Below are 27,977 nucleotides of genomic sequence, written 5' to 3'. Positions count from 1 at the left end.
CGGAGCCAGTGAAAATGGCCGGATTCCATTTTGCCGTCACACTCCAATCGCTGACATCCTTGGGCTAATGTGGAAAAGTGTCATGGTGGTTTTAACAGTTTTCTGTCTTTATAAGAAACATTAAGGTTGGAAAGTTGATTATTAGGACTAGATTTCCACATTCTGTGAAGAAACTGCAAGACCTACTTACCCATTTAAAACTATAGGGTGTTGCGAATGGTTGCCAGGGGGTTGCTATGCAGTTGCTAAGGTGTTTTGAATGTTTTTTTTTTTTTTTTGCTTGTTGTGCTAAAAATATTATACTATATTGCAGTCTTAAGTCTGAATATAGATTTTCTGGGTCTCTGTATAACTCTGAATAACTCAATGCTAATATGAGATTTTCTTTTGTCAGTTTTAACATATAGGTTGAGTTCCAAAGTTTAATACTTAAGAGCTGGGATTTAGAAAAACATATTAGTAGAATTAGTGGTTGGGATTTTAGTTTACTCTGTGAATTGAATCTTTTGAATCCGTTAACCAAAAAGATTAATTTTACTTTATTTGTTGACTGATTCATCCAGCAACTTCTTTAATTTACCCATATTAAGAAAAAACTGATAATGAATTAAGTCACATATTAAATATATATTCAGTCATATGAAAAAGAAATTAGTAATAAATACAAATTTTATGTATTTTACAATAATTTATACATAGAGATATATACATTCCCCGTTCATTCACTCTACTGAAGTCTATATCAACTATTGCTTCTTGATTACAGACTGGATGATTGATTTGTTTATCTTCATTCATGAATGAGAAGATTCATTCAGAAGTGTCTCATTCTTGAATGTATGTGAACACTGAAAAAAATGTCAAGAACAGAAACCATTTTGGTGATCTGGACCTTTTTTAGTCTCTAAAGAACCATATAGCTGAACTCAAATGACTTTGGATTCTTAAGTCGCAAGGATCCTTTATTTTTAACAATATGGTCTTCTAACATAAGCTTTTTTTCAACTGAATGCAGTATCTTAACTCTAAAACAATGCAAAACTGAAAAAAATGAGACCTAGCATACGCACATGTGGCTGTTTGTTCTTTTCCGCTCTCATCCCGTACTGAGTGAGGTCACTTTGACACGGTTATCTCTCTCACCCCTCCCTGTGAAACCTTGATCGTTTTGTGAAACTGTTAGACGACGATTCGTTTAAAGACTCCAAATGACCCCGTGTGTCTCCACGAGACTCATTCCTTCTCTCCTTCTGTCTCCCTCCCTGGCCCCTGACAACTGTGATGGCCGATCCTCACACTCACACACACACACACACACACAGAAGCGGATGGGTTTTCTGCTGGCGTAATGTGCTTTGTTGTGTGAAGGTATCAATCAGAGTGCCGCAGATTATTAGAGTGTCTGAAAGAGATCAAACAATGTTGCCGTCTGCCCCTCCGCACGGCTGATTTACAGAGCGGCTGATAAAGTACTCCAGCTCTCTGTCAGGGCCCAACATGACGGCCGGCCGCACTCGCCGGATAAATTATTGCGCAGGAAAGCCATAACATCTCTCCGCCTAGCAACTATAGCAGCCCGCCGGCACCCACAGGAGACTGCCTGCCATAATGGCATTGAGTCCAGGGTCAACATTTACTGTAACTAAGGGGTTGAAACACTGTCCATCCCGTCCCATCCCCCTTCCTTATTTTTTAGGTGCCCTCCCGTATTAACCTCGCGGAACGTCTTGTACCATTGACAATTTGCATTATAATTGTAGGTCCTCGGAATGGCCTGTAAAGTCAGTTCAACATCCTCATCTGGTTAATTAGTTCATCACTCTTACTGTTGCTCATGCTCAGGGTTAGTGATTTGAATGAACCCCTAACCCTAACTATGAAACCCCACATAATCAGTGAGTCTTTTGAATCAGTCAACCAAAAGATTCGTTCACCGATTTGTTCCGCAACCTTTTCTTCAAATGACATATTTAGAAAAATTGATAAAGTCATAAATATCTGTGTACAATTTTCAAAAAACTTCACAATTTTCAAAAACAATTTGGTTAAATTAGAGGTATAAAGATGAAAATATTACAAATATGGCAGATGTTTTTATTAATGATTTAATTAGTTTAAATTTTTATGTTTGTTTGTTTTTGTTTTTTTAAATTAGTAATTAAATTATTAATTAAATTAAATAATTAAATTAATAAATTTTTTAATTAGTATTTTTTTTTTTTTTTTTTTTTGTATTATGCAACAAATTATGTTGTAAGATCTAGTGCAAGGTTGGTGGACCATATACAGTAGGAGTTTCAACTAAATGTTTCTTCTGTCCTATTTCCTTCTGGATATATAAAGTTTTGTATTGCATTTCAACCCAACTCTGATCATATCTGAGACACTTCAAAAATGAAGATTTTCTGAAATGTTTTTTTTTTTTTTTTTTTAGCTTTAGTTTTTTAATATCTGTAGTTTTTATAAAAAAAAAAAAATTAAGTGTTAGTGATTTTAGTGATTTTAGTTAAGCTAATTAAGCTAAATGTAAAATGGAGGGGTTTTTTTTCAAGTTTTTCAATGTTAATTATATTTCAAGTAAAGAAAGTAATGAAAGTAATAGAAGTAATGAAATGATTTTTTAATGGTTTTAGTTTTAGTTAATGATATCAACCTTGCTCTAGGGTCATCTGTTTTATTTTTTCACAAATTCTGTTTTATTTTTTTCCAAATTCCATTTTTTTTCTGGGTTCCGTTTTATTGTTAAATACATTTTAAGTAATCAATAATTTAACTTAACTCAATTTAACAACTATTTATTAAATGTTGAACAAAAATGACATTTAGTGAGATGGAAGATGCTGAGTGAACACCACGAGCATCATGTTTGATGAAACTCTGCCGCTCATTCACATAAAGCAATCAAGTCAATATTAGTATTTTTGCGCTTTAATATTCAGACAGTAGTCCATATCAGATCCTTATTGTACAGCCCTAATTTTGATTCATTCAACTTTTGTCAAATTCCGTGACATTCCATGTTAAACTGTAAATTCAATTATTATGACTAAATGCCATCGTGATTCTGTGATTCTGTCTGTGTTTTCCAAATCACAAGGCCCTACAGATCAAACATCCTAGCATCAGGGCAGTTTTGTAGGCATGATCCACTCACATTATCATCTAAAATGTTAAAATCAAGTTAACATAAAATAGTTGTATTTTTATGTATAATATAGTTACATAAAATATGCATATTGTTGGTCGGTTTCACCACTGAAGAGATTTGTTTGACCAGAGATGTCAGTGTGATGTCTGTTTGTTTCTGCCCTGTTTTGCATTGCATTAATGTGCAGCTCTTTCCAGAAATGTCTACCTAGACTTTTTAAATAGCACTTTAACTGTGATTCATTCGAAATTTCCTTTTAAAATGATGAGGACTATGCAAGTCCTTTGTTTAAGTTTTGCTTAAAAAGCACATGCATGATTTTCTGATGATCAAATGGGTTTGGGGGGTCAGCAGAATGAAGAATAAGAAAATTTGGAGAGTGGGAGAATGGTATGTATCTGCTTTTTCATTCACTATTTCTTTTGTTGTGAAATAAGTGAGGCTGATTTCTCATATATTCAAACATTGAAGGCTTCAATCTGTGTTAACTGAGATTGAGAAAGCCTAGTCTGTGGATTGTGCATGTTTTTAAAGACGTTATACAATCAACAGAAGACAAAGTCTTGCATTACTAATACTTTTGCATGCTAAATAACCTGAGCCATATTCAATATACTAAATATGGCATCTACTTTGGCATCACTCATATTTTCTTCAGACTGTGTCAAAATCTAGTTTCATAAAATAGTTTGAAGCCCTACTTTTAGAATAAATGAACTGATATGAGAGTGCTTGTCTTATTCATTTCACTCTAGAGCCTTATGTCATTGTCACGTTACAACTGCATTGTAAAAATCCCTCGGCGGGACGTTAATTGAGCATAAAGCATATTCAAGTTGCCTGACATCAAAGTAACTGGCCGGCACCCGAAGATAAAATGAAATGTCGATCAGCAGAGCGGTGTTTTTCCCATTTTCAGCCATTTTTGGGCCGTGCTTTGTTTCTGGTCAATTGATAATTGTAGGATATCAGAAATTGCCTTTCTCAGAGTGAAAAGCTATAGCCCTTAAAACCTTTCAAACAAAAGGGATTAACTTTTTAGCTACTGCAGTATAACTGCTGACCTACATTTACCATCATATGAAAAGCTAATGGGAGATTATTCCATATGGTATAAACATTCCAGTATTTTGGACTGGGATTCGTTCATGCAAAAGCATTCGAACAACTGAAATCCAACAGAAAAGGTAGAAAAAATAGAAATGTAATTTTCACGGTGAAAGCCCAGATTCTTTTGGGACACTGAGGTTGAAACTGCGAGATAAATAAATCACCATCACCCGGTGAATCTCACTCAAATAGGAAACATAACTATTTGATGTTCTTCTCTAGTTCGTGTTTTTTTTTTGTTGTTGTTTTTTTTACTTTCAATGCCATTTTACTGGCCAAAGTGTGAGGTCACGAAATTCACTCTCAGCCATCACAGGAGAGACATGACTGAAAAGAGCAAAGAAAGTGGCATGCAGCTAAAAGATAGATGCTGTCAATCGACGCTGATGAATATTTTACTGGTGTTTTATCCATTAGAGCTTTTTTCCATGAAAAAACACATGCTGTCGTAAGAGCTATAGTGCAAGGTTGGTGGACCATATACAGTAGGAGTTCTTCTTCTGTCCCATTTCCTTCTGAAAATATAAAGTTTTATATTGTGTTTCAAACCAACTCTGATTACATCTGAGACACAAAATAGTTCACAAAAATTACAGTTTTCTGAAAATGTACTCACCCTCAGGCCTTTTAAGATGTAGCTGAGTTTGTTTCTCCATCAGAACAGATGTGGAGAAATTTAGCATTATGTCACTTGCTCACCAATGGATTCTCCATGATTTTCTTACTTAGTGTTTTTGCCTTGTTTTCCATTACAAATATCTAAACATTCTTAAAACAATATACATTTACTAGAGAAGCATAATGACATAATTAAGTTTGCTTTCTGAAAAATTTATAAAAATGAAAATGTTCTGTTTCTGAAAAAAAGTTTCTGTTTAAAATGAGAAAATATCTCACAAGTAATCCACACCACTCCAGTCCATCAGTTACTGAAACAAATCCAGCATTAAGGTGTTTCATAATTTGAAACCATTACTTTAGGCTAAAATATTAGTCCTTTACCCATTGTATTGATTTCTCCATTAAAAACGTTGTCTCATCTGAATCAGGAGAGAAATTTGCACAGATCAAGCACTTTTTACAAGCTAAAAGAGTTATAAAGAGTTATAAATACATATGTGGAATACAGGGAATGGACTTTTTCACTGGACGAAGCATTATTATGGATTACGGACTCATATTTTGAAGTTAAGATACTTTAATGTTGGATTTGTTGCTTACAAACACACAGCTTTTGGCTTCTCCTGATGTTAACTGTCAGACTGGAGTGGTGTGGATTGCTTGTGGATTATTGTGATGTTTTTATCAGCTGTTCGGACTCTCATTCTGACGGCACCCATTCACTCCAGATGATCCGCTGATGAGCAAGTGATGGAATGCTACATTTCTCCAAATCTGTTCTTCTAAACAAACTCATCTACCTCTCAAATGGCCTGACAGTGAGTAAATTTTCAACAAATTTTCATTTTCACTCCTATATTTGATTTTAATGGGAATTATCTAGTTTTCATCTTGAGCTGTTGTTGTTTTTGTTCTGCCTCCCAGTCTCTGACGTTTGTAGAATCCAGCTGATTGTAGCCAGTTTTTCCATCCCAGAACCTCTTTATCTTTGGTGGAAATGTGTAATGATAATCTGGGGAAAAGATTTCTCCCAGTATTTTCACTTTGTGTCTCTCTTCGAGCAGCACCATCTCTCTATTGTAATGATGCAGCTCGTAACAGCCCTTGGAGTGACCTTTCTTTAATTAACTGCATCTTGATGAGCGGATCTACATAGAATGTGAAGGTTAATTAATGAAGTATCACTGCTAGTCTTAAAACCATCACCTAATGGATGACAGCTGGGCCCAGCACTCGTGATTTTACCAGCCAACTCATTAGCAACTCCAACCCGATTGACGGCTCTTCTTTGGTCTGCGGACCATGAGCAAATTGTATTAAAAAAGAACAGGGGTCCCTGATTCCCTCTCGTTTCAAAGGAAATGTGATCGCTCCTCTCAGCGGATTCAGATGCGATACTCTGTTTGAAAACGTACTTGAGGAAGCAGGAGCCAGAGGGCCGCGCTTATGTTCCTGACACAGAACACACGATTCAGATCAGACTCTATAAAAAATGCAGATGAAAGCAATATAATATCTCCATAAAGATTGAGGAGTGTGTAATCTGTTTCCTGCAGTCTGATCTGTGACGGATGGTGATGGATAACTCCGGGTCGTAATAGCGCACAGCTTCATCTTGATAAGACGCCGCTTTTGGGTGTCTTTTATTTCCAGATGCATTGCAACCCCGCTTATCGTTGCGATTAGAAGACATCAGATACACATTAGCAAATGGAACATAGTGTTAAAAGTGTTTTATGACTGGAGGGGACAGACTGAAGGAGAGAAGATATGATTACTGGGCTGGTAGAGTTTCTAATACTTGGGGAGGAAAATTTGATAAAGTGCACAAAAACTAACTTAACTTACTATGAGTGCATGGTCAGCTTTTAGCACAAAGACTCTAAGAAGAAAACCAACTCTGAAATGGCACAACAGTGATGATGGCCACATGCAATTCATTTAGTGATGCAATAGATGACATATTTGGGCAAACACAATTTATTTATTTTTTTTGGTTAGTAAATAGTGCATTTTTATAATTTGACATGCTTTTATAATGGCATAAAAAGTATCTGTAACACTGGAATACACAAGAAGAACTAAAATAATAATAATAATAATAATCACAGCTTTTATTTAAGAAAAAGTGATCATTGCCAAATGTAATTGATATACAGAGATGAAGCATCACATATTTGGCCAAAAATATAGTTGTTGTTTTTTTATTAGTAAACATTGCATTTTGAGTATTTGAGATGCTTTTTTATATCCAGGTGATCTGGAGGGGGGAAATTTGAAAGGGAACAATAATTTGTAATATTTTATAAAAAAAATAAATAAAAAAAAACTCTAAAATTAACATAACAGTTTTTAAGAACTCTGAAAAAAGTGATTATTGCCAAATGTAATTAATATAGGAAGAAATTTTTTTTATATTTGGCCATAAATATTGTTTTTTGATTAGTGATCTTTGCATTTAGATTAATTGAAATATTATTTTTTATAAAGGTGAGCAGACAAAAAACTTAAAGAGAAAAATTTGTAATACTTTGAGAACTAAAAAACAAAAGCATTACAGATTCTAACAGTGATAATTGCCATATGTTGTTAATCTCATGCCATAAATCACTTCATATCTGCCAAAAAAAAAAAACAAGTTGTTCTTGCCATTGTGATCTGCTGTAATTTGAGGGCTCTGCATTTTCATTACTTGAGCTTATTATAATGATATACTATCCTGTAGGACATTGGAAAAGCCTTGCAGGCAAAAATGTCCACTTTAGGGATCAAATAAAGATACTCAATTAAGCCTTATTGTGACAGCATGTTGAAATGCTAGCCATCCATGAATTCCCACAGTAATGCATTAGTACTGCCAGTTAAACTACAACTCTAGTGAACAGCATAAGAAGATATAAGTCATTAACACAAAATATAAACAATGAGTAGACTTAGTAGTAGTTTATCAACATATTTGAATATCTGCTTTATCATTTACTGATGAAACACCTTTTCTTCAGAATGTTCACTGAATAATGATGTTAGTCTTTTCGCACATAAAGTTATTGTATAACTTCAGAAGAATGAAAACATTTGAGCAGTGTGAACAGACTTCATATAGCCATAAGACACCAACTCTGAATCAACATATAAAACTATTGAAATCATTGTGATGACATTTTGTGATCATTGCTTTAATTTGTTCATTGTTTCTGCCTAAATGAATACATGATGCTGTCGTGTTTGTGTGAGTAAATGATGACAGATTAAATATCATTATGTTCTTTTAGTATTATTTATTTAGTATTTATTAATAATTTAGTCATTTTAGCTCATGTTTTATTCATTTTATGTCATTTTTATTTATTTTTTAAATTTTTTCCGGTTTTCTTTAGTAATTTTTGTACTTCAGCTTATTTCAGTTAATTACCAAGGCATCATTCAAATAAGTTATTTAAATTCAAGTTTTTCATATAATGTTTAAATTTATATTTTATTTCAGCTTTATTTCAATTAATTCAAAACTATCTGTAATCACTTTTTTTTTCCTTCGGTTTAGTCAACAATAACAACATATTTGAAATCACAATCTGTTTTTGTCACACCATCAGGCCATTAATGCAACAACTAATGTTTAGACAATCATTACAGACACTGGTGACGGTGACGCTTTTATTTTCTAATCAAAAGCTAAAAGCTTTATTTCAAAGCTTTATGTAAGTGCTGTATGTAAGTTTTTGACTCTACTAAAGCATAAAAATACCATAATATGTTTGCAGATATTTAAGAAACATGCCAAGTTAACACATTTGTTTATCTGAAAAACAATGCTACAGTCACTTATTCTCCTTTGAAAATGTGTGTTCTGGGCCGGTATGTCAATCTTTGTTTTGGTTTGTGAAACCCGCCCACTGCCAGTTTACCCAACTGTATTTCAGCACCCCGGGTTGCCAGTTGGTGGAAAACACAGCGTATTTCATTTCATTCGTCCTCAAGTGCGCTTGTCCTGTTTGTGTCATCAATCTGGCAACCTGCGTGTGCGTCAAGTCTGAGGGGCCGGGTGAAAAAAACCCTTTTCAATATTTTGAATTTGGACTGCAATACCTATCTCAACCACTTGGTGTCAGTCCCACATACAGCACCTTTAAGAGCAAAATCTTTCATAGAGTCACTGAGCAATTGCAAGACTGTGAGCTTTATGAAATGTGAATGATTTGCAGCATATTGTGCATCTCTTTGCGAAAGTGAAAGTGACGTGACATTCAGCCAAGTATGGTGACCCATACTCAGAATTCGTGCTCTGCATTTAACCCATCCGAAGTGCACACACACAGAGCAGTGAACACACATTCACACTGTGAACACACACCCGGAGCAGTGGGCAGCCATTTTATGCCTGCGGCGCCTGGGGAGCAGCTGGGGGTTCGATGCCTTGCTCAAGGGCACACTAGTCATGGTATTGAAGGTGGGAGAGAGAACTGTACATGCACTCCCCCCACCCACAATTCCTGCCGGCCCGAGACTCGAACTCACAACCCTTCGATTGGGAGTCCGACTTTCTAACCATTAGGCCACGACTTCCCACAAATGAAACCAAAATTATTTTGAGACCAAAATTATTATAAATTGTTATTGCAGTCTGCACCGCGTCAGTCAGACGGACCCTGTGCCTTCCACCTTTTAGCTTGTTTTGCTGCCTGACACATTAGACACACAGCTGCTGCTAAACACGAGCAAACCTCAAAGTGACTGAAGACAGCAGACCAAACTTCACTGAAACCTGATCTTCAGGCCCCCGAGCTGCTGACTGAAACCTGTAGTGACTGAGATTTGTTATTCCTGTTATTATCTTTCTGTCCGTCTGTCTTTCTGCCTGCCTGCCCACCCATCTGCATCTATCCATCCATGTGTCTGTATAGTTTAAATATTTTTGGTCTCATTTATAATTAACTGCCCTAAACTGAAGCATTAAATTGACAGTTAATAACTGACATCGCCAAATGTTCATCTGTTGCTAAATGCATTTGCGATCGTTCATCCGTGGAAAGTGCATCCAGGTAGTCAGCTAAAACTCTTCCCGCGCTGCGCTCGTGTCACCAAAGACAGGCCCGTCTCACACTGCGACTCACCAGCGTTTGAACACAGATTCGCTGGCGCAGCACTTTACCGTTTCTGTCTGAAATATCTGACACCAGACGCTTTCCCGGGACCGCTGAGGATTCTGGGAGGGGGTTTAGAACTCTTGACAGGGAACCTCCCCTGTAGCGCCTTGTTTTTTGCCCATTAGTTTGGCGCAGAGACTCTTACCCTTAAGACCCAGGGACGGGCGCACATTTAAGTGGGCAGTCAGGAGAATCCCGGCGGTGTGGCAGGTGCGAGATCTGGCTTCATTAGCTCCCAACACCTCTGTCCAATTACAAGACTCGCACCAGCGGTGACAACCCTGAGCGTGTGTGTGTGTGTGTGTGTGTGTGTGTGTGTGTGTGTGTGTGTGTGTGTGTGTGTGTGTTACAGTGTGCATCGGTCTTATCAGTCACTGACTCTATGCTCTTATCATGCTTCCTTCATATCTTGCCACATCTTCATTTGAAATATGAAAAGCACTACACCTTAATTCGACATGTCAAATATTGAAAATTCAAGCTGTTTCATTAGAGTTTCAAGTGTGTTTACACCACAGTATAAATATTTGTCTACATTTCTGACGTACACTTCAAACGTAGTAACATTTTGAATTGGTTTTAGTAAAGACAAAGAGTGTTTTTAAGGGTCAATGGGTGTATTAGTGTATTCAAACATCCATTTAAAATGCAATTCATGCAGGCCAAGACTTCATTCCACATGTGACAGACATGGCTGTGCATTCATAGATTTTAAAAAGATTTTTCCTTTTTAATTTCAGACTGACTTGATCATCCTGGTTAAAGTTACTCTAAAAATAAAGGTTCTTTATTAGCATTGATGGAATCTTTCTATTCCACATATGTTTCTTTAGATTATTAAAGTGTTTTTAATAATCAAATATGGTTCTTTTAAGAGCTGTTCACTAAAAGGCTCTTTCGGGAACCAAAATTGGTGCTTCTACTATGGCATCGCTGCTAAACTTTATTTTTAAAAGTGTTCTCCAGTGTAAGTATTTTTTAAGAGTAAGATCAGCTGCTCATGGTCACTTGTCATAGTGTGTGGTTTAAACAGTCATCTCTTTCCAAACTATTAATTGTAATATTAGAACAGGACGTCCTGTCATGAGTAATTAGCTGATCAGTATGTGACCATCAGAGTTCCTTTTGTTTCAGAGTTCTATTAGATCCTCCACCTACATGATTATATCATAATCAACATTATAATGCTAACACGGGCTTTTTATGGTGTCAGCAAGTTTTGGTGGTACTGTATGTACACCATGTTGCATACAAATACTGTTTCTCTGCATGCATCTCTGATAAAACTTGAATATATTTAATTGTATTTAAGTTAATGCTTGTTTTATTTCAAGTAATAAAAATATTTTTTTTATTTTAGTTAACTATAATAACCCTGTCTCATAACTTGTGCTGTAATTAATGCAGATAGTTTTTGTCCTGAAATAATTGCTAGGTTCCCTTTTCAATATAAGTCTACAGAATTTTTACAGGCAAAAAAAAATAAATACTAATAATCATCTGATCAATAATGGAATTTAGAGCTGATTTTTTTTTTAGATGTGCTTTTGATAGTCTACATTCTTGCATTGACCTGAATCTATTATAGCCATAAAACACAGTGAAGTAGACATCAGCATTGAGTTAAATTCACTGGACACTTCTGGGTTAGAAATGAAAGCAAAAGTTTTCAAACAGCTTATTAGATGTGAAGAGCACATAGATCGTCAGAAGATGATTAAAAAGACGCAGGGTCCCGCTGGAGTCTGTGCAGTGGATTCTGCCCTGAGCCACTGATGATTCTACTGTTTAAATTATTGTTTATTAGTGTGCTTTGAAGGCCTGATTTTGCCTGAAGTTATTCACTTCTGTTTCATTTTTTGCTCTCTGGTTCTCTGTTCTTCTGTTATCATGTGCATTATTTAGTCCAGATAATCTACTTTACATCCTGGGCAGATTTTTGAGTGTGTAGCCAACGTTGGGATGATTTTTTTTTGTTTATGGGAAGTTTTTTGATTGTTTAGTGGAATTGATGATATTGTTTAGTTGTGTTATTTATTTTTTATAGATATGTATATAGGGATACCAATTTCATTGTAGAGGTAAGTTATCTTTGCATTGTGGTTAAAATGAACTTTAAACCTTGGTTGTAGCCAACATGACTCTGCGGAGTGGCAATAGTTAACTAATGATATAATTGTATCAAGATGTGCAGGGTGCTTTATAGTGAACATTTTTTTTGCTATTGTTGTCCAAAGAAGTTCCTTAAAATATATAATAAACATTTATTTGTATAGCACTTTTCATACATAAAATACAACTCAAAATCAAACAACTATAAAGGGTTCAAAAAGTGAAATAAAGCATATAGTTGGACCTCAATATCAATATAAAACAATTAACAACAATAAAAGAATCGGAAGATAAAATGAAACAAAAACTGACTTAAACAACTTCACACCAAATTGTTATACTGATAATAATAAAAAGTGCTGTAATAAATTATTAGCTATTTAATAATAATAATAATAATTATTATTATGATTATTATTATTATTATTATTATTATTATTATTATTTAAAACCTTCAATAAAAACTTTACAAAATATAAAATTATATATATAAATATATTTATATATATATATATAATATATATATTTATATATATATATAATTGTATATTTTTAACAGCAACAATAAAAAAATATGATTATTAATATTATATTATTAAAATCAATAAGCAAATACATTATTATTGTGCTTTACTAAATCAATAAGCAAATACATTATTATTGCTATAATTATTATTTTTATTTGTATGTTTTGTTTATATATGTATGTGTGTATATATGTGTGTATATTAATTTTTTTTGTTTTTAATATTTTTATACATAATCAAATATTTTTATACATTTTAACAGCAACAATAAAAATGTCATTATTAAAAATGTTATAATTATTAGCATCAAAGCACTCTTATAATTTATTATTATTATTATTAATATTATTATTATTAAACTTAAATAAAAAAACTAAATGCTAAAATATTCCCTGAGAAGGGAATGAGACACTGTATCCTCTTTTCTTGCTATGCCTCTGGATGCATGCTTCATAATGCAGACAAAGAAGCAGATGAAGTATTCTTAGGATGCAGTGTCTCGTTCCCTTCTCAGAGAACCATGGTTACATGCGTAACCTGAGATGTTCCCTTTCAAGGGAACTCGAACTGCATCCTCTAGCAGTCACCATGGGGAACGGGAATACCCACGCTGCAATGCTTAGGGGAGTGCATGCCATATACAACCTGAGACGTTGGGGAAAATCAGGGGTGTCTGTAATAAAAGAAATTATTCATAAATTAATTTTCATTTATTAACATGCAGAGAAAAAAAATCTGTGGAATGTATGATTTGATTTATTTAAAAAAAATCTATGATCTATCTTCAAGCAAGTAAGCGATGTGATGTTTTCCAGACGTTGCCTCCGTTTTATCTGATGTAATGATAACAGCTGTTAAGCTCCATTCATACTCTACACGTGTGTATAATTTGTCATGCAGCTCAAACCAAACATGTACATGAACGTCTTTGCCTGTTCCTCCTCACGTCATAAACACATCACCCCGCTGTACACATTTCATTTTTCTCCTTCTCTTTCTATTCGTCCCAGTTTTACTGCGATTATGCAGGACACTGTTGCTGAAACCTTAGGCTGAGTGAAACCTGGCATGGATCTTCAGACGATTAAACCCAGACAGAAACTTACAGGTGTCTTCATGTTCAGCTTTCCTTTCATTCCTTTCATTTCCTTTCACCCAGCGTTTTATGCAGACTCATTTTTGCATTTGATTCCACGTTTATCTGTTGTCGTAGTATTAGAGGAAATGTTGAAACATGCCCCGTCTCTGCCCCCGTTTTCCATAAACAACGAGGAAATGGGGCCATTTGACAAATAATGTAAACATGGCCTAACATCTGTTTATGGGATGTTGAGAAATTATGAAGGCTGAGAATTACAAGAACTTTAATAGATTATTATAGATTGTTTATAGGGTGGTTCTAGGGTTATTGCAAAGTTATTTATTTATATTTATTTGAATAAATTTGTTTTATTCTGTTGTAGTGTTTTGACATTACTCAAGGATGACTTGCTATAAATGCTGTATTAAGGTTTTCAGAATGTCTAGGTGAATCTCTTTAAGTCCTTTGTGACAAACCCAAAAACTTGAGGCAACAGACTTAACTCGATTGTCACCATTCTTTAGTCAGAAATTAAACTTCTGTCATTTACTTACCCTCATGTTGTCTCAAAGCTATACCATACAAATTGTGTGCTATATTCATGTCACATTGCTGTATAAGGTCTTTTTTGCAGCTTGACAGCCCTTGGCCACTATACGCTTTTGTTTAATAGAAATTAAACAAAATATCAAAAACATTATTATTATTATTTTTTATTATTATTGTTATTTATTATTATTTTTATTTTTTTTATTTTTATTGAACAAAACATTATTATTTTTACAATTATTTAATGTAACAAAGCATTAAAATAATGTATTAGCTTTTTATTATTATTATTATTATTATTATTATTATTATTATTATTATTATTATTATTATTATTACGTTTATTATTATTAATAGCTTTAACATTATTATTATAATTAATATAGTTAATATTGTTTTGATAAAAGCGATATATATTGTATTATAATATATAAAAACAGATGTTTTCGAATAAAAAATATAATGATTTTAATATATAAGATGCTCACCAAAAGTTCACCAAATAATAACAATAATAATTTTAAATATTATTATAATTGTTGTTGTTTTAAAATAGTTTTCATATTAGAATTCTAAAATGTTTATTTTTTTATAAAAACATTATATATTATAAAATATTAAAACAGATATATAAAAACAGATGTTTTCTATTTAAAATATTATATGATTTTAATATATACCATGTTCACCAGACATTAACCAAAAATAATATATTTATTATTATTATTATTATTATTATTATTATTATTATTATTATTATTATTATTATTATGCTGTTGTGGTTGTTGTTGCTGTTGTAAATAGTTTTTAATATTATTGTAATTATTAATACATACGTTTGTTAATGCTTTTTAAATAAAAACATTATTAACAATATTATTGTTATATAAAAAGATGTTTTTAAATTAATATGACTTTAATATGTTCACCAGATTTTTGCAAAAAAAAAAAAACATAACAACAACAACAACAACAACAATAATAATAATAATAATAATAATATGATGATGATGATGATGATGATGATGATGATGATGATAAGATTTGGATGTAAGGCATGAAGACGAGTAAGGTCTTGAGGATTTGACTCAGATCCACCATGTCATAACTGTGTCTGGAGATGTGATGTCATCATCAGCACCAGGAATGTAATTTATATATTTTTTCTCTGTTTGATGTGGTAAATGTGGTCAAGAGTTTGTTTTATTCACATAGCTATATCCCAACTAATAATGTCAGTACATTCATGACAGTGCCTTTCATTTCTTCAGTTTCACAACATGTGAAAATCCAGATCTGATCCGCCTCTGAATCACAGCATATGGGAATAAAAATGGCGTGTAAATTAATGATGAGTGGGATTACTCACACCCTTCACACCACAACCTGAGCAGAATGGCCTGAGGTGACAAAGAATTATATGTAAATATTTTATTGAATATAACTCAGAGAAATGAATGTGGTAGTCAGTATGTCGTCTGCTAGCGGTGCTGGATACACGTATACTCTCTGAATGAGTTTGTTTTGTGAGACTCGTATCTGTTTTGTGTTGTTTTTTAGCTGAAGATCAGTGCACTCTAATATTAATGAAGAAAATATTAATCTTTGTCCATTGCAGTGAGCATGTTTTTGATTAATAAACCTTAAACATCCTGGAGCTTTCTGATATAATAAAATGTTTGGGAGTGTGAATGATCATATTAATATTTGGTATAGTACTGAAATTATATAATTTGATGATAATAATAATACACTGCATTCAAAGTTGTAATATTATATACTCTATACTATTACAAATAATAATATAATACGTGCGTGTGTGTGTGTGTGTGTGTGTGTGTGTGTGTGTGTGTGTGTGTGTGTGTGTGTGTGTGTGTGTGCGCGTGCGCGTGCGCGTGCGTGTGCGTGTGCGTGTGTGTGTGTGTGTGTGTTAATTTGATCAAAATCATATTAATAAAATGTATTTATTAGTAATTATAAAGAATGGTAAAAATTATTTAAAAACAATAACAATTATAATGCTACAAAAATACATACTGCTGATGCACTTTCAAAACTGTTATATGTTTGATATACAAATAATATTATTCTAGTATTACAAATATAATATAAATATAAGACAATTTGTAATATTACATTTACAATACTTTTTATATAATAATAATAATAACAATATATTGTTAATATTATATACGTAATATATATTTATTATATTACAATAGTTTTTATATAATAATAATAATATTTGTTAATATTATATACATAATATATAATATTTATTTTTATGCAAATAATATTACATTTATACATATTAATTATGAATTTTACAATTATTTAAAAACAACAATAATATTCATAAGTTATATCTTTATTATACAAATTATTGTTTATGAAAATAATATTAAGTGTATGTATTAAAAATACAGTAATTATATAAATATTGATTATATAAATTATGTAATATAATTCATTAAACTATATTGATTATATAAATAAGTATATAAATAATGATTAAAACAACAACAATAAATAAATAAAGGCAAATTAATCATTATGGGTTGTTATAAAAAATGCTATAAAATAATAAAAATAAAATTAATGGGTATTGTGTTTAAAATAAATATATATTAATATATATATATATATATATATATATATATATATATATATATATATATATATATATATATATATATATATATATATAAACAAAAATGTGTCAGCAGGCCAAATAAGACTTAAGTGTTGCTCAAAGTACATTGTGGTGAATAATGGAGCGCGGACTCCGCCGTGTGTTCATCTGATGTAACTGCAGGGGGTGAGTTTAGTCGTTTCTGAACAAAAACTGACATATAACAGCAGGTTTATTACTATATTTTGAAAATGAAAAGGTAATTTTAATTGACTGTGTACGCCTACCTTCACCTGTTTTTGGCAGCAATGTTTGTTAGTGGTTAAATACTCGCTCCTGACGGTTGAGGCGCTCTTTGCCACCGCAGCGCCGACGTTTACCGTCAAGCAGTTCACACTGTCGCTAAAACCGCAAACTCTGCTGAAAAGCGTTTGAAATGAAGAGGACACAGAACAACAACGCGGATTAAAGTTGTCCGATACTTCACAGATCGAGTCTCAGCTGGCGTCTTGGTCCACATGGCAGCGTTCAGCGGAGAAGGTACATAGAGATATCATCTGTGTGTACACAAACACTGTTTAGAAGACATTTCTGTGCAGTGCAGGTAAATAATCCCAACCGTGAGGCGAGTATTTACACTGTTAGGTTGATAGATGAAGGAATCAAAGGCCCTTCTAGTATATAATACTAATAATGATGTTTCATTTATAGAGCTTGTGTTCATTGTTGACTAAACGTGTCTACAGACATTGAAAGTTCCTATTACAATCTTATATACTTAATCATATTTCTGATATTGTATGTTACAATTAGAATGTGTGTGTGTGTGTGTGTGTGTGTGTGTGTGTGTGTGTGTGTGTGTGTGTGTGTGTGTGTGTGTGTGTGTGTGTGTGTTGTGTGTGTGTAAGTGTATGTGAGCTATGTGTGTATGTACGTGTGTATATATACGTGTGTGTGTGTGTGTGTGTGTGTGTGTATATGTACGTGTATATATACATGTGTGTGTGTGTGTGTGTGTGTGTGTGTGTGTGTGTGTGTGTGTATATGTGTATATATATACATGTATATGTATGTGTGTATATATACGTGTGTGTATATATACATGTGTGTGTATATACATGTGTGTGTATATATATATATACGTCTGTGTATATATACGTGTGTGTGTATATATGTACGTGTTTATATATACATGTGTGTGTGTGTGTGTGTATATGTATGTGTGTATATATATACATGTATATGTATGTGTGTATATATACGTGTGTGTATATATATACGTGTGTGTGTATATATACGTGTGTGTGTGTATATATATACGTGTGTGTGTGTGTGTGTGTGTGTGTGTATATGTGTGTGTGTATATATACGTGTGTGTGTGTATATATACGTTTGTGTATATATATGTGTGTGTGTGTGTGTGTGTGTGTGTGCGCGCATGCATACACAATAATACACAGCATTCAAAGTTGTAATAATATATAATACACATACATACACTTTTTTTTTTTTTTTTTTTTGCTTGGTGTTAAAAGTGAAATATCTGCACTATATGGAGCTTAAAGATGATTTATTTTTATTTCACATCTACATACAGATATATAATTTATATTCATATATATATATATATATATATATGAACATTTTTTATTTACTTATTTACATTTATTAAATACCCCACCCCATATATTCATAGGAATAAACCACCTGTTAGTAGAAGTGAGTCCTGACATCCACATCTGCGGCTTCTGCAAACAGCAGTACAACAACTTTGAACACTTTTTTGCACACAAGCAAAACTGCTGCCAGATCTCGACGACTCATATATCAGCCAGAAACGCTGGACCCAGTGGTGAGTCTAATGTGCAAGTACTAATGTCCCTTTTAAAACTTCCTATAGTATATGACCCTTCATATATCATAGTCTGCGCTGTTTCCTAGTCATAAAAGTGTTTTTTTTTTTTTTTTTTTTTTGGTTTCAGAGTCGTTTCAGACATGTGTACCAAAAGTCAAGAAGACCCTCACCAAAGCCCCCTCCAAAAAGCTGAAACCTGCACTAAGTCAAAAAAGACACACATGCACATTCTCAGGTTAGTGTCGGCAATGCAACATTGCATTTCTAGCTTTCATATATTTACTTCTAAGGTATTTAAAGTGAAATATCTACACTGTATGGAGCTTAAAAGATGTTTCGTTTCATTTTGTGCCCTTAGGTTGTACATTCAAAACTCAGTATGGCCAAAAAGACATGGAGAGACATATTTTAACACATACTGGTAAGTCATTTCATCGTATCATCTCAAGCTTTATCATTATCAGGTGATGCCAAGTGTTGAGATCTGACTGCTCTCTTCAGGTGAGAGGCCTTTCGAGTGTGAACTCTGCCATAAGCGCTTCAGCCGGCGCGATAAGCTGAATCTCCACAGCCGTTTGCACACGGGAGAGAAACCGCACAAGTGTAAGTACTGTCCGTATGCAGCGGCCGACAGCAGTAGCCTGAAGAAGCATCTTCGCATCCACTATGACGAGAGACCCTTCAAGTGTCAGATATGCCCCTATGCCAGCCGCAACTCCAGCCAGCTGACCGTTCACCTCCGATCTCACACAGGTGAGCACAGCACCACCGATACCGTGCAATTCCAAGTATACATGTCAGATATGTTCTGAAATATGTCAAAAGGTTAGGTATTTTTGAAAGGAACTAACACTTTTTTTTACGAAGGATGCATTACATTGCAGCCTTCCCCCCCCAAAAAGCACTGAAATATAGTTTTTCCCTCCCTAATTTGTGATAATATTTTACAGTATTACTGTTTTTATTATAGATAGATACACAGTGGAGATCAGAATTAGAGAACAACATATAATTTCCCAAATTTCAGGGTCACAGCTTAGTCCAGTTTGAAGTTATCCTATATCAGGAGTAGAATTGCAGTTTTTTAAGCATATTTCATAAATTAATTGTATTCCGAAGCAAAGTATAAAAAACTTAAATGAGATATTTGAAAAAGAACTCTGATCAAAATCAGAGAACACTTTTTACATTTAAATATCACACATTATTTATTTCATCCATTGTATATATATATATATAAAACTCAGATTGCTGATAATTAAAATAACAAAAAATAAATATAAACTAAAATCGTTTAAAAAAAAAAAAAAAAAAACACACAAGAGTCAAGTGTTTTTCTATTTGTTATTTTTGTTGTTTTTAGCCACACAATATTTCCTGGTACCACTGAGTATTGAGAATTTACGCAAATGCATGTGAAACTTTGCCAAAAGATTAATAAGATAAAACTGGTTTTCCTGTTTCTTGTTATCAAAGCCAAACAGCTCATGTTATGAAAATTAAGAACACACGCATTCAGTTATATAAGTACATACGTTTTGCCAAAAGATTACCAAATTAAAATGTCAAAATATAATTGTACGTCTGTGTATTTGCTAGATAAGTATGTTGCAATCAAAACAGCATTTTTAGAACAGTGTTTCTTTTTGTGATCAAGCAGAACAAGTTGTGGAAGCTGTGATATATTCAGCTCACATGTTTCCTCAGGTGACGCCCCGTTCCAGTGCAATCAGTGCGATGCCAAATTCAAGATCAACTCCGACCTGAAGCGCCACAGTCGGGTTCACTCCGGCGAGAAGCCTTATAAGTGTGAACTCTGCGAATATCGCTGTGCGATGAAAGCTAATTTAAAATCCCACGTGCAGCTGAAACACAGCGCCTCCGACTCCTTCCGCTGCTCCAAATGCGAATTCCAGTGCTCCGCCAAAGCTGCTCTGAGACACCATTCCCGCCAGCACCAGCCGGCCCAGCCTTTGCAGTGCAGCGAGTGCAGTTACTCCGCTCGAGCAAGGGGGCGCTCAAGATCCACGAGCGCGTGCACTCAGACGAACGACCGTTTAAATGCGAGCACTGTTCATTTGCTAGTAAGCAGCGCAGTAATTTGTTAATTCACCGGAGGAAGTGTCACGCAGATAAACCGGACAAGCAGAGTAAGTCTGGAAGAGAAAGCAGGACGGGGGAGGAGCCGCCCAAACCTCTCAGCTCGCGTTACCGTGCAAAACTGGAAGCAGCGCGGGCGTTTCGTTGTGACTTGTGCGAAGCTTCGTTCGTCAGGGAAGACTCTCTTCGCAGCCACAAGAGGCAGCATAACAGTAACGTAACACAACAAAGTCAAACTGTTACCAAACAACCCGTACAAACAGCGGGACAAACCTCCGTCACGACCGACACGCCCTCTTCCTTCAGCACGACACATCTTAAGATCATCATGGCGCCCTCTATAGGACCGGAGGCTGCTTTTGTCCAAGCTGCTGCTGGAAAGGCTGGAGCTGTTCTGCTTGGTCCGGAGGATCACAATGTGCTTTTGAACGCTGTGATACAGCACGTCAACATGCTAGGACCAGAGTCCGGCCTCGAGCACCAGACGGTTTTAGTCAGTTTTGATCGATTAAATTGAATCCCAGTGAAACCACCTCTCAAACCGGTACTCAAAACTTTATTGCCTCCTGTTCTGAATCCACTTCTGACGGCACGCACACCTCCATAACATCCTGTTCTGACCTGGAAAGCCTCCACAAGCTCATCCAGGAGGGTGGGACTGAGGTTACGGTGGTAACCGAGACCAATCCGACGATTACCACCACAAAAGAACCCCTGAACATTGATGGTTCCTCGTCTCAGGATGTTTCTAAGCACGCTGAAGATAGTTTAGACATGGGTCCACCTGAAACCATTCTTGTTCAAAGCCTCCCTCTGTCGATTTCAGCACAGGACCATCTGTCTCCTCACCATTTATTTTCAGACTCCAATACGGTGGACATCCGTGATTCGTAGTTTCACTGTGATATTGACTTTAATTAGGCTAAGCGCCATATTGAATTAAATACGGGTGAAAACAAGACTGTGAGGATTGGACTTAAGAGATTTACAATGACACGCACTGTATAAAAGTCCTAGATTTTGTAATTTTAAAACTTTACAGCTGTTTTTTCTACTGAAAGTTTTCTTCGGTAAGGCGTTTGGTCAGCTGGACAAGTCAGTATGTCCTTAAACAACAATACAATCCACTGAACGCACTGTACTTCAGTTCCTCACAGCCCCGTTTTCATTCCTGTCGAAAATTAAATATGGTGCTGTCCTGATCGAGGCCTGACATGAAGATACAATTAACTGTTTGTTTGGTTAATTTCCTGTTTCTTTATCCAACTAATGCTTTGTTCATGTTGTGTTGGAATTACTTTAATTATAAGAATTATAAACCACAGAAATGTTTCAGTGCTCATGCTAAATGGATCCATGTGGAAGTTTGTTGAAGATGACAACAAAAGTGCACATATTAACACCAGTAAAGATGGTGTTGAGATTAAAACCTAGTTAACTTTTAACTGTTCACACTGCTGCCATTTTCGTTTAACAATGCACATTGGTGGAAAAAATCAGAGCTTTCATAAAATTAAGAGTTCAGTTTATAGCTTACAATTAAGAGTTTGAAAAAAGACATGAATGGAACTCACAGTGGAAAATGTGTAATTGTGGCAATTAATTCTGACAAGAGCTAAATGCAGCATAATTTATAGAGGTTGCGATGTTGGATCAGGGAGTTATTGTTTCAATTTTAAAGTTATCCATCAAATCAAAAGTATACAAACTATGTTTTTTTTTCTCTCTCTCTATATTCTACAGTGAAATAAACATTCTTCTTTTTAAGTCAGTGACTTGTCTTACCCTTGTGTATTTTCTGTTTCCAGGTGGTGTAGTGGTTAATGCTCAGTGCTGGTTAACTAAAACATAACCCTTCACAGAACATACGCTACACAAGTATACTACCTTGTAAAAGTTTTTTTTTTTTTTTTTATTTAAGAAATTAATACTTTTATTCAGCAAGGATGCATTAAATTGATCAAAAGTGACAGTAAAGATAAAGATATGGATAATGAGCAATATATTTGTACAGCATTTATTATTGTTTGTTAATGTTAGTTAATACACATACAATTCATTGTTCATATTAGTTCTAATGTTAACTGTTACATCTGATTTTAAAAATACATTAGTAAATGGTGAAATTAACTTTAATTTTGCATAAATAATGTTCATTGTTAGTTCATATTAATAAATGCTTTTAACTAGGGATGTAACGATTCACTTAACTCATGCGATACGATACGCAATACTGATTTCACGATACTATTTTTTTTAAGAAAATGAGATTTAAGACTAATTATAAATGAAAAGGTGTTCTTTTATTATTGCTCAGACAAAGCATTTTTTTTTTCTTTGTGAAATTAAAATGTCATATAACAAAACTAAACTAAAATTTTAAAACAAACCCCAAATCAAATCAGTGGCGCTTATGGAACAGCAGTGATACAGCGTTTACTTAACACTGCTTTAATGTGCATTATACAGAGGCAAGATGAAAAGAAAATATCACCTACACTTTTCTAAAGACATTCAGTTCCTTCAGAGATACATTTATATAAACTCCCAACCCCAACTGTATCACGATTCGTTTAATATCTAAATATTAATCTTCTTAAGTCACTGTGGTATATTTGTAGCAATAACCAAAAATACATTGTATGAGTCAAAATTATCGATTTTTCTTTTATGCCAAAAATCATTCGAATATTAAGTAAAGATCATGTTCCATGAAGATATTTAGTTCAGTTTTTGATTAGTGATATGCATTGCTAAGGACTTCATTTGAACAACTTTAAAGGTGATTTGCTCAACATTTTGATTTTTTTGCACCCTCAGATTCAAGTTGTATCTCAACCAAATATTATCAGATCCTAACAAATAATACAGTATAAAGCTTATTTGTTCAGCTTTCAGATGATGTATAAATCTCAATTTCGAAAAATTGACACTTAAGACTGGTTTTGTGCTCCAGGATCACATATTTGTATCGATGTTCAACCGGCTTGGGGTGCGTTACAGTACATCCCTACTTTTAACAAGAACTGAAACCTTGCTGTAAAGTGTTAACTATAGTTATCAAATAGCTTGTATAATCTCTAGGCATTTTTGTCACAAAATTCCCTTTATGTCATCTATTCTAGTTATTACTCATTACAGTCTAGATTCTTATCAAAACCAGTATACAAAGCCTCAGAGTTGTACTATTCTATCCTACTGAGAACCAGAAGAATTTTTTTTTTTTTTTTTGTGAATTTTGTTGTTCATGTCATTAAATTTGTTGGTGCATAAGAAACAAATGGAGAAAATAACATTTTGGAAAATATATATTTTATTCTTATTTTATTCTATGTCCTTTGTAGAGGATTCCAGGGCTAGTTTATTAAAAAAAAAAAAAAAGGATATGAAAAGGCATGCATAGGCAAAAACAATGTTTGATTTTTTTCACTCACCAATCAGTTTTTAGGTTGCTATGTTTAGCCAAACTTTGTACTAAGATGATTTATAACTATGTAATGAAAGATATAACATTTTGATGTACTAGGCTACTGTACTTTATGTGCATAAAATGTTCATAAATTGATATTCTCATTCTTTACCATGTATCTATACATTGCATCTAATTTGCATATTAATGTGTTCTTGGGGCAAACCATACTGAAAAAGAAGTGTAATAATGGGAGTAATAACTTGGCAACATTTTCAGAATATCTCATATTTCATAGGTATATTGTCTCCTCGAAACGCCTGATTAACATGCTGTTTGTCCTGCTGTCCTCTACAGAAGACATGTATGAAAATTATGCCCTGTTTAGTAGCAAACCGTCATATCCCATAACATTTTTCTGAGATATTTATTTACGACAAACCATTTGAAAATTAGTCAAATTTACCTGATTACAAAACACAATCACCCTGTCAATATCAGTCATATTTAAAGACCAGGGAGAAGGTGTGTTTATTTATATCTCTGAAAAGCCCTGAATGCGCTCTGTACAGGACATCCAGACTTAAAACTGTGGCATGTAGGGTCTCCGAGAAATTCACTAAAATATAATGTCCGCTACAGAGGACAGAAGTCTATGCCTGGGTGACGAACAAGCTTTGAACTGAATTTCTCAATAGAAATAAAATATTTTTTTTTGTACATCTTGCCTGTAGATGGCAGTGCGAACTTCAGAATGCTGTGTAGGCCTTTAGCCAGAACACTTACTTATTTAATCTCAGAAAGGCATCGCTCATCTCTTATCTCTTGTTTTCAGTGTAATTTAGGAAATTAAAGTTAACCCAGCAGATATTACACGTGTATGCGCTTTGATTTTGCTCCTGTAGCTGATATCCACCTTGTAGCAGTTAACCAATGCCTACATATGTACGAGAACTATCGCATTTCCTGCAGTGACAGTTATGAGATAAGATCTTTCAGGCAGTTGTAGAGATGCAGATGGAGACACATGAAATATGAGTGCTGCATTTTGCTTGTGCGTGCATATGTCTGACCACCAGTCTCATATCAGGCCATTTCCCCGCCACAAACCATCAGCGTGAGCTGAGCTCAACTAATCCAGCCAGATCAAGTCTGTGACCTCTTCCTCTCAGAGGATAGATGAGCTGGAGAGAGAGCACCTGTTTGCACCGGTTTTCTACCAGCGACATGAATTTCATATTTTACTCATGGCAGATATCCCCTCACAACACCAGAACCGCCTGAATGTGGCGAAAAATGTTGCAATCCTGAATGGTTGTGCGTCGGTAGATTTGATTCAGTTCATCTGAATTTATTATTTGATTCTTTTTTATACAGTTAATGTGTGCAATTATTAACTGTTTAACTGTACAGTGGTTTCTTGATCAGGAAATTCACAACACCAAAAGCTGCCAGCTACTTGGGTATAGACAGATAAAGATTTGATTCATTTGATCGATTTGATTCTTTGACATCGAATCTTTGATTAATAAATGCAATTATAATACAAACTTTATAATTGTACAAAGTTTTAAAATGCGCCAAAATAACCAGCCTTCTTTGTGTGTCTAGATTTGACTCTTTTAAGACTCAGTGTTTACAGTAAGTGAGTAGCTACAACACTTAACTTTATACAGCTAGACTGACAATTTACACCAGCCCTTACTGTGTATGGATAAATAAACATTTGATCTTTTGATTCTTTTTTTTTTATTAATTTTTTTTTAACTTCAGTTACATTTTTAATTTAGGCTATTTAAATTTTGATTTTCATAATATTATTAATAAGTGTATTTAATTAATGTACAGTGATTTCATCGCTGCTACATTTAACATGAAATAAACCAGCTCTAGTGGTGTGTTGATAAATATTTGATTCAGTTTTTACAGTATACTACAGAATGAATCAAATAAACATTTGATTATTTGATTTTTTTTTCCCATTCAATTTTTGCATTTTTTCTATAGTATTGCAAATAGGTGTAATTATTTACTGTATAATATATATTATATTATATTAATAATATAAAGGGATTTCATAACTGCTATATATAACATCAATTCTACCAGCCCTGGTGTTGTCTTGACAGGCCTGTATGATTTTTCAGGATTGAATCTTTGAGATTCAGTGTTTAACGTTCAGATTCAGTTCTATTTTGCATTATTTTTCCTATATTATAATATTATTAAAAAAGTTTAATTATTTACTTTATAATCACCACTTCTACATATAAAGTAAAATAAATTCCACCAGTCCTGGCGGTGTGTAAATAAATATTTGATTTATTAGAATTGAATCTTTGATTCGATTCTTACAGTAAAGAACTGATTAACTGTATTTTTTTTAATGGACCAAGCATGAAAGGCACCAAAATAACATCCATCTTTTGTGTCTAGATTCTTTGAATCGTTGAGATGATTCTTGATTCATTTTTTTATTCAGTTCATTTCTTCATTTTTTATCATTAATTTTATTAATAACTATGATTATTTACTTATAGTGATAATTATAGTGATTTTTATCACAGCTAGATATCCTGTGAAATATATTGGATGTGTGTCAATGAGTATTTGATTCTTTTATTATCATTTATAATCAATTCTTTTTCAATTTTTCTGTTTACAGTTAATGAGTAGCTAACTTTTTTCACTGGTTATTTGTCAGTGGTGATCTCAGTCAGTAACTGATGTTCCAGATGCTTTCAAAAACCCCTCTGATCTTTCCTTGCATTTAAAAGCACGAGCTCTCCACTGGACAGAAGTCAATATTTGGCGACCTCATTGTCACTGTCCCCCGCTGCATTCTTCAGACAGCCGTGTGTTTGCATGGAAGTGAAGGCTACGTCTGAGTGGGGGTCTCGCAGGGACAAGAGTGCATTGATTTTTCCGTCAGTGCTAATAGATTTAACAGCTCAGGACTGACCACTCTCTCTCTCTCTCTCTCTCTCTCTCTATCTCTCTGTGCTCAGAAGAAAACACACAGTATGAATGATGTTCAAACAGAAGCGAAGGCAAACGCTGTCAGATGTGCTTTGTTGTGATTATCCAGCGCTGCATGAAGCTGTTCTGTACGATGTGTTCAGTTTGAACAGATATCTGGAGAAACACATCAGGACGCAGTGTTTCTGAGGCCGTACAGTCCATGAAATGCAGACTGCAGGGAACTTTGCTGTGGTGGTTTATGTGGTTATACCATTAATGCATTTTTGTTTTGTTTTGTTTTTAGGAATATCACATTATGAAGTGGACATGCAATCAAAATTGACCTTTTTTACATTCTTAATATACATTTCTGTTCTTACTGTGCATATCATACTTGGGTTCATAATCTTTCATGAAACTTAATAACTTAGTCTCTCTGAAATAACTTTATTTTCAGCTGACGTCATCATGTCTGTATTTTTTAACCCCTAGCTTCCAACCACCTGACTCCATTCTGGTATGAATCAATTCCTTGTCAAATCTGACATTCCATCTTTTCACATTGAAAATTTTTGATTTTTATGTCATTATAGAACCCTTTTCTTCTTAATTACCATTTTTCACAGTATTGGTTGCTTTCTACACTGAAAAAAATTAAATAATGTAGAAAACAACTTTTCAAACAGAAATTGCTAGTAACACATTAAATTAAATGTGAAGTTTTGAAG

General features: G+C 33.9%; 1 protein-coding gene across 1 annotated transcript; it reads left to right on the top strand.

Annotated features, from left to right (window-relative positions):
* Positions 1–17,284: 17,284 nt before the first annotated feature.
* Positions 17,285–22,650, top strand: zfp64 (zinc finger protein 64 homolog (mouse)). The gene is given in 8 exon segments (XM_042713718.1): positions 17,285–17,464; positions 18,621–18,776; positions 18,907–19,014; positions 19,138–19,200; positions 19,281–19,532; positions 20,487–20,777; positions 20,780–21,387; positions 21,390–22,650. Coding segments are annotated over 8 exon segments (1,884 nt in total). The 5' UTR covers positions 17,285–17,442; the 3' UTR covers positions 21,774–22,650.
* The last annotated feature ends 5,327 nt before the right edge of the window (positions 22,651–27,977 follow it).

Source organism: Cyprinus carpio, chromosome A23 (assembly GCF_018340385.1).
Source record: "Cyprinus carpio isolate SPL01 chromosome A23, ASM1834038v1, whole genome shotgun sequence".
NCBI classification, from domain to species: Eukaryota; Metazoa; Chordata; class Actinopteri; order Cypriniformes; family Cyprinidae; genus Cyprinus; species Cyprinus carpio.
Note: the sequence above shows the minus strand (reverse complement) of the source record. Positions and strands in the feature narration are given on the sequence as shown.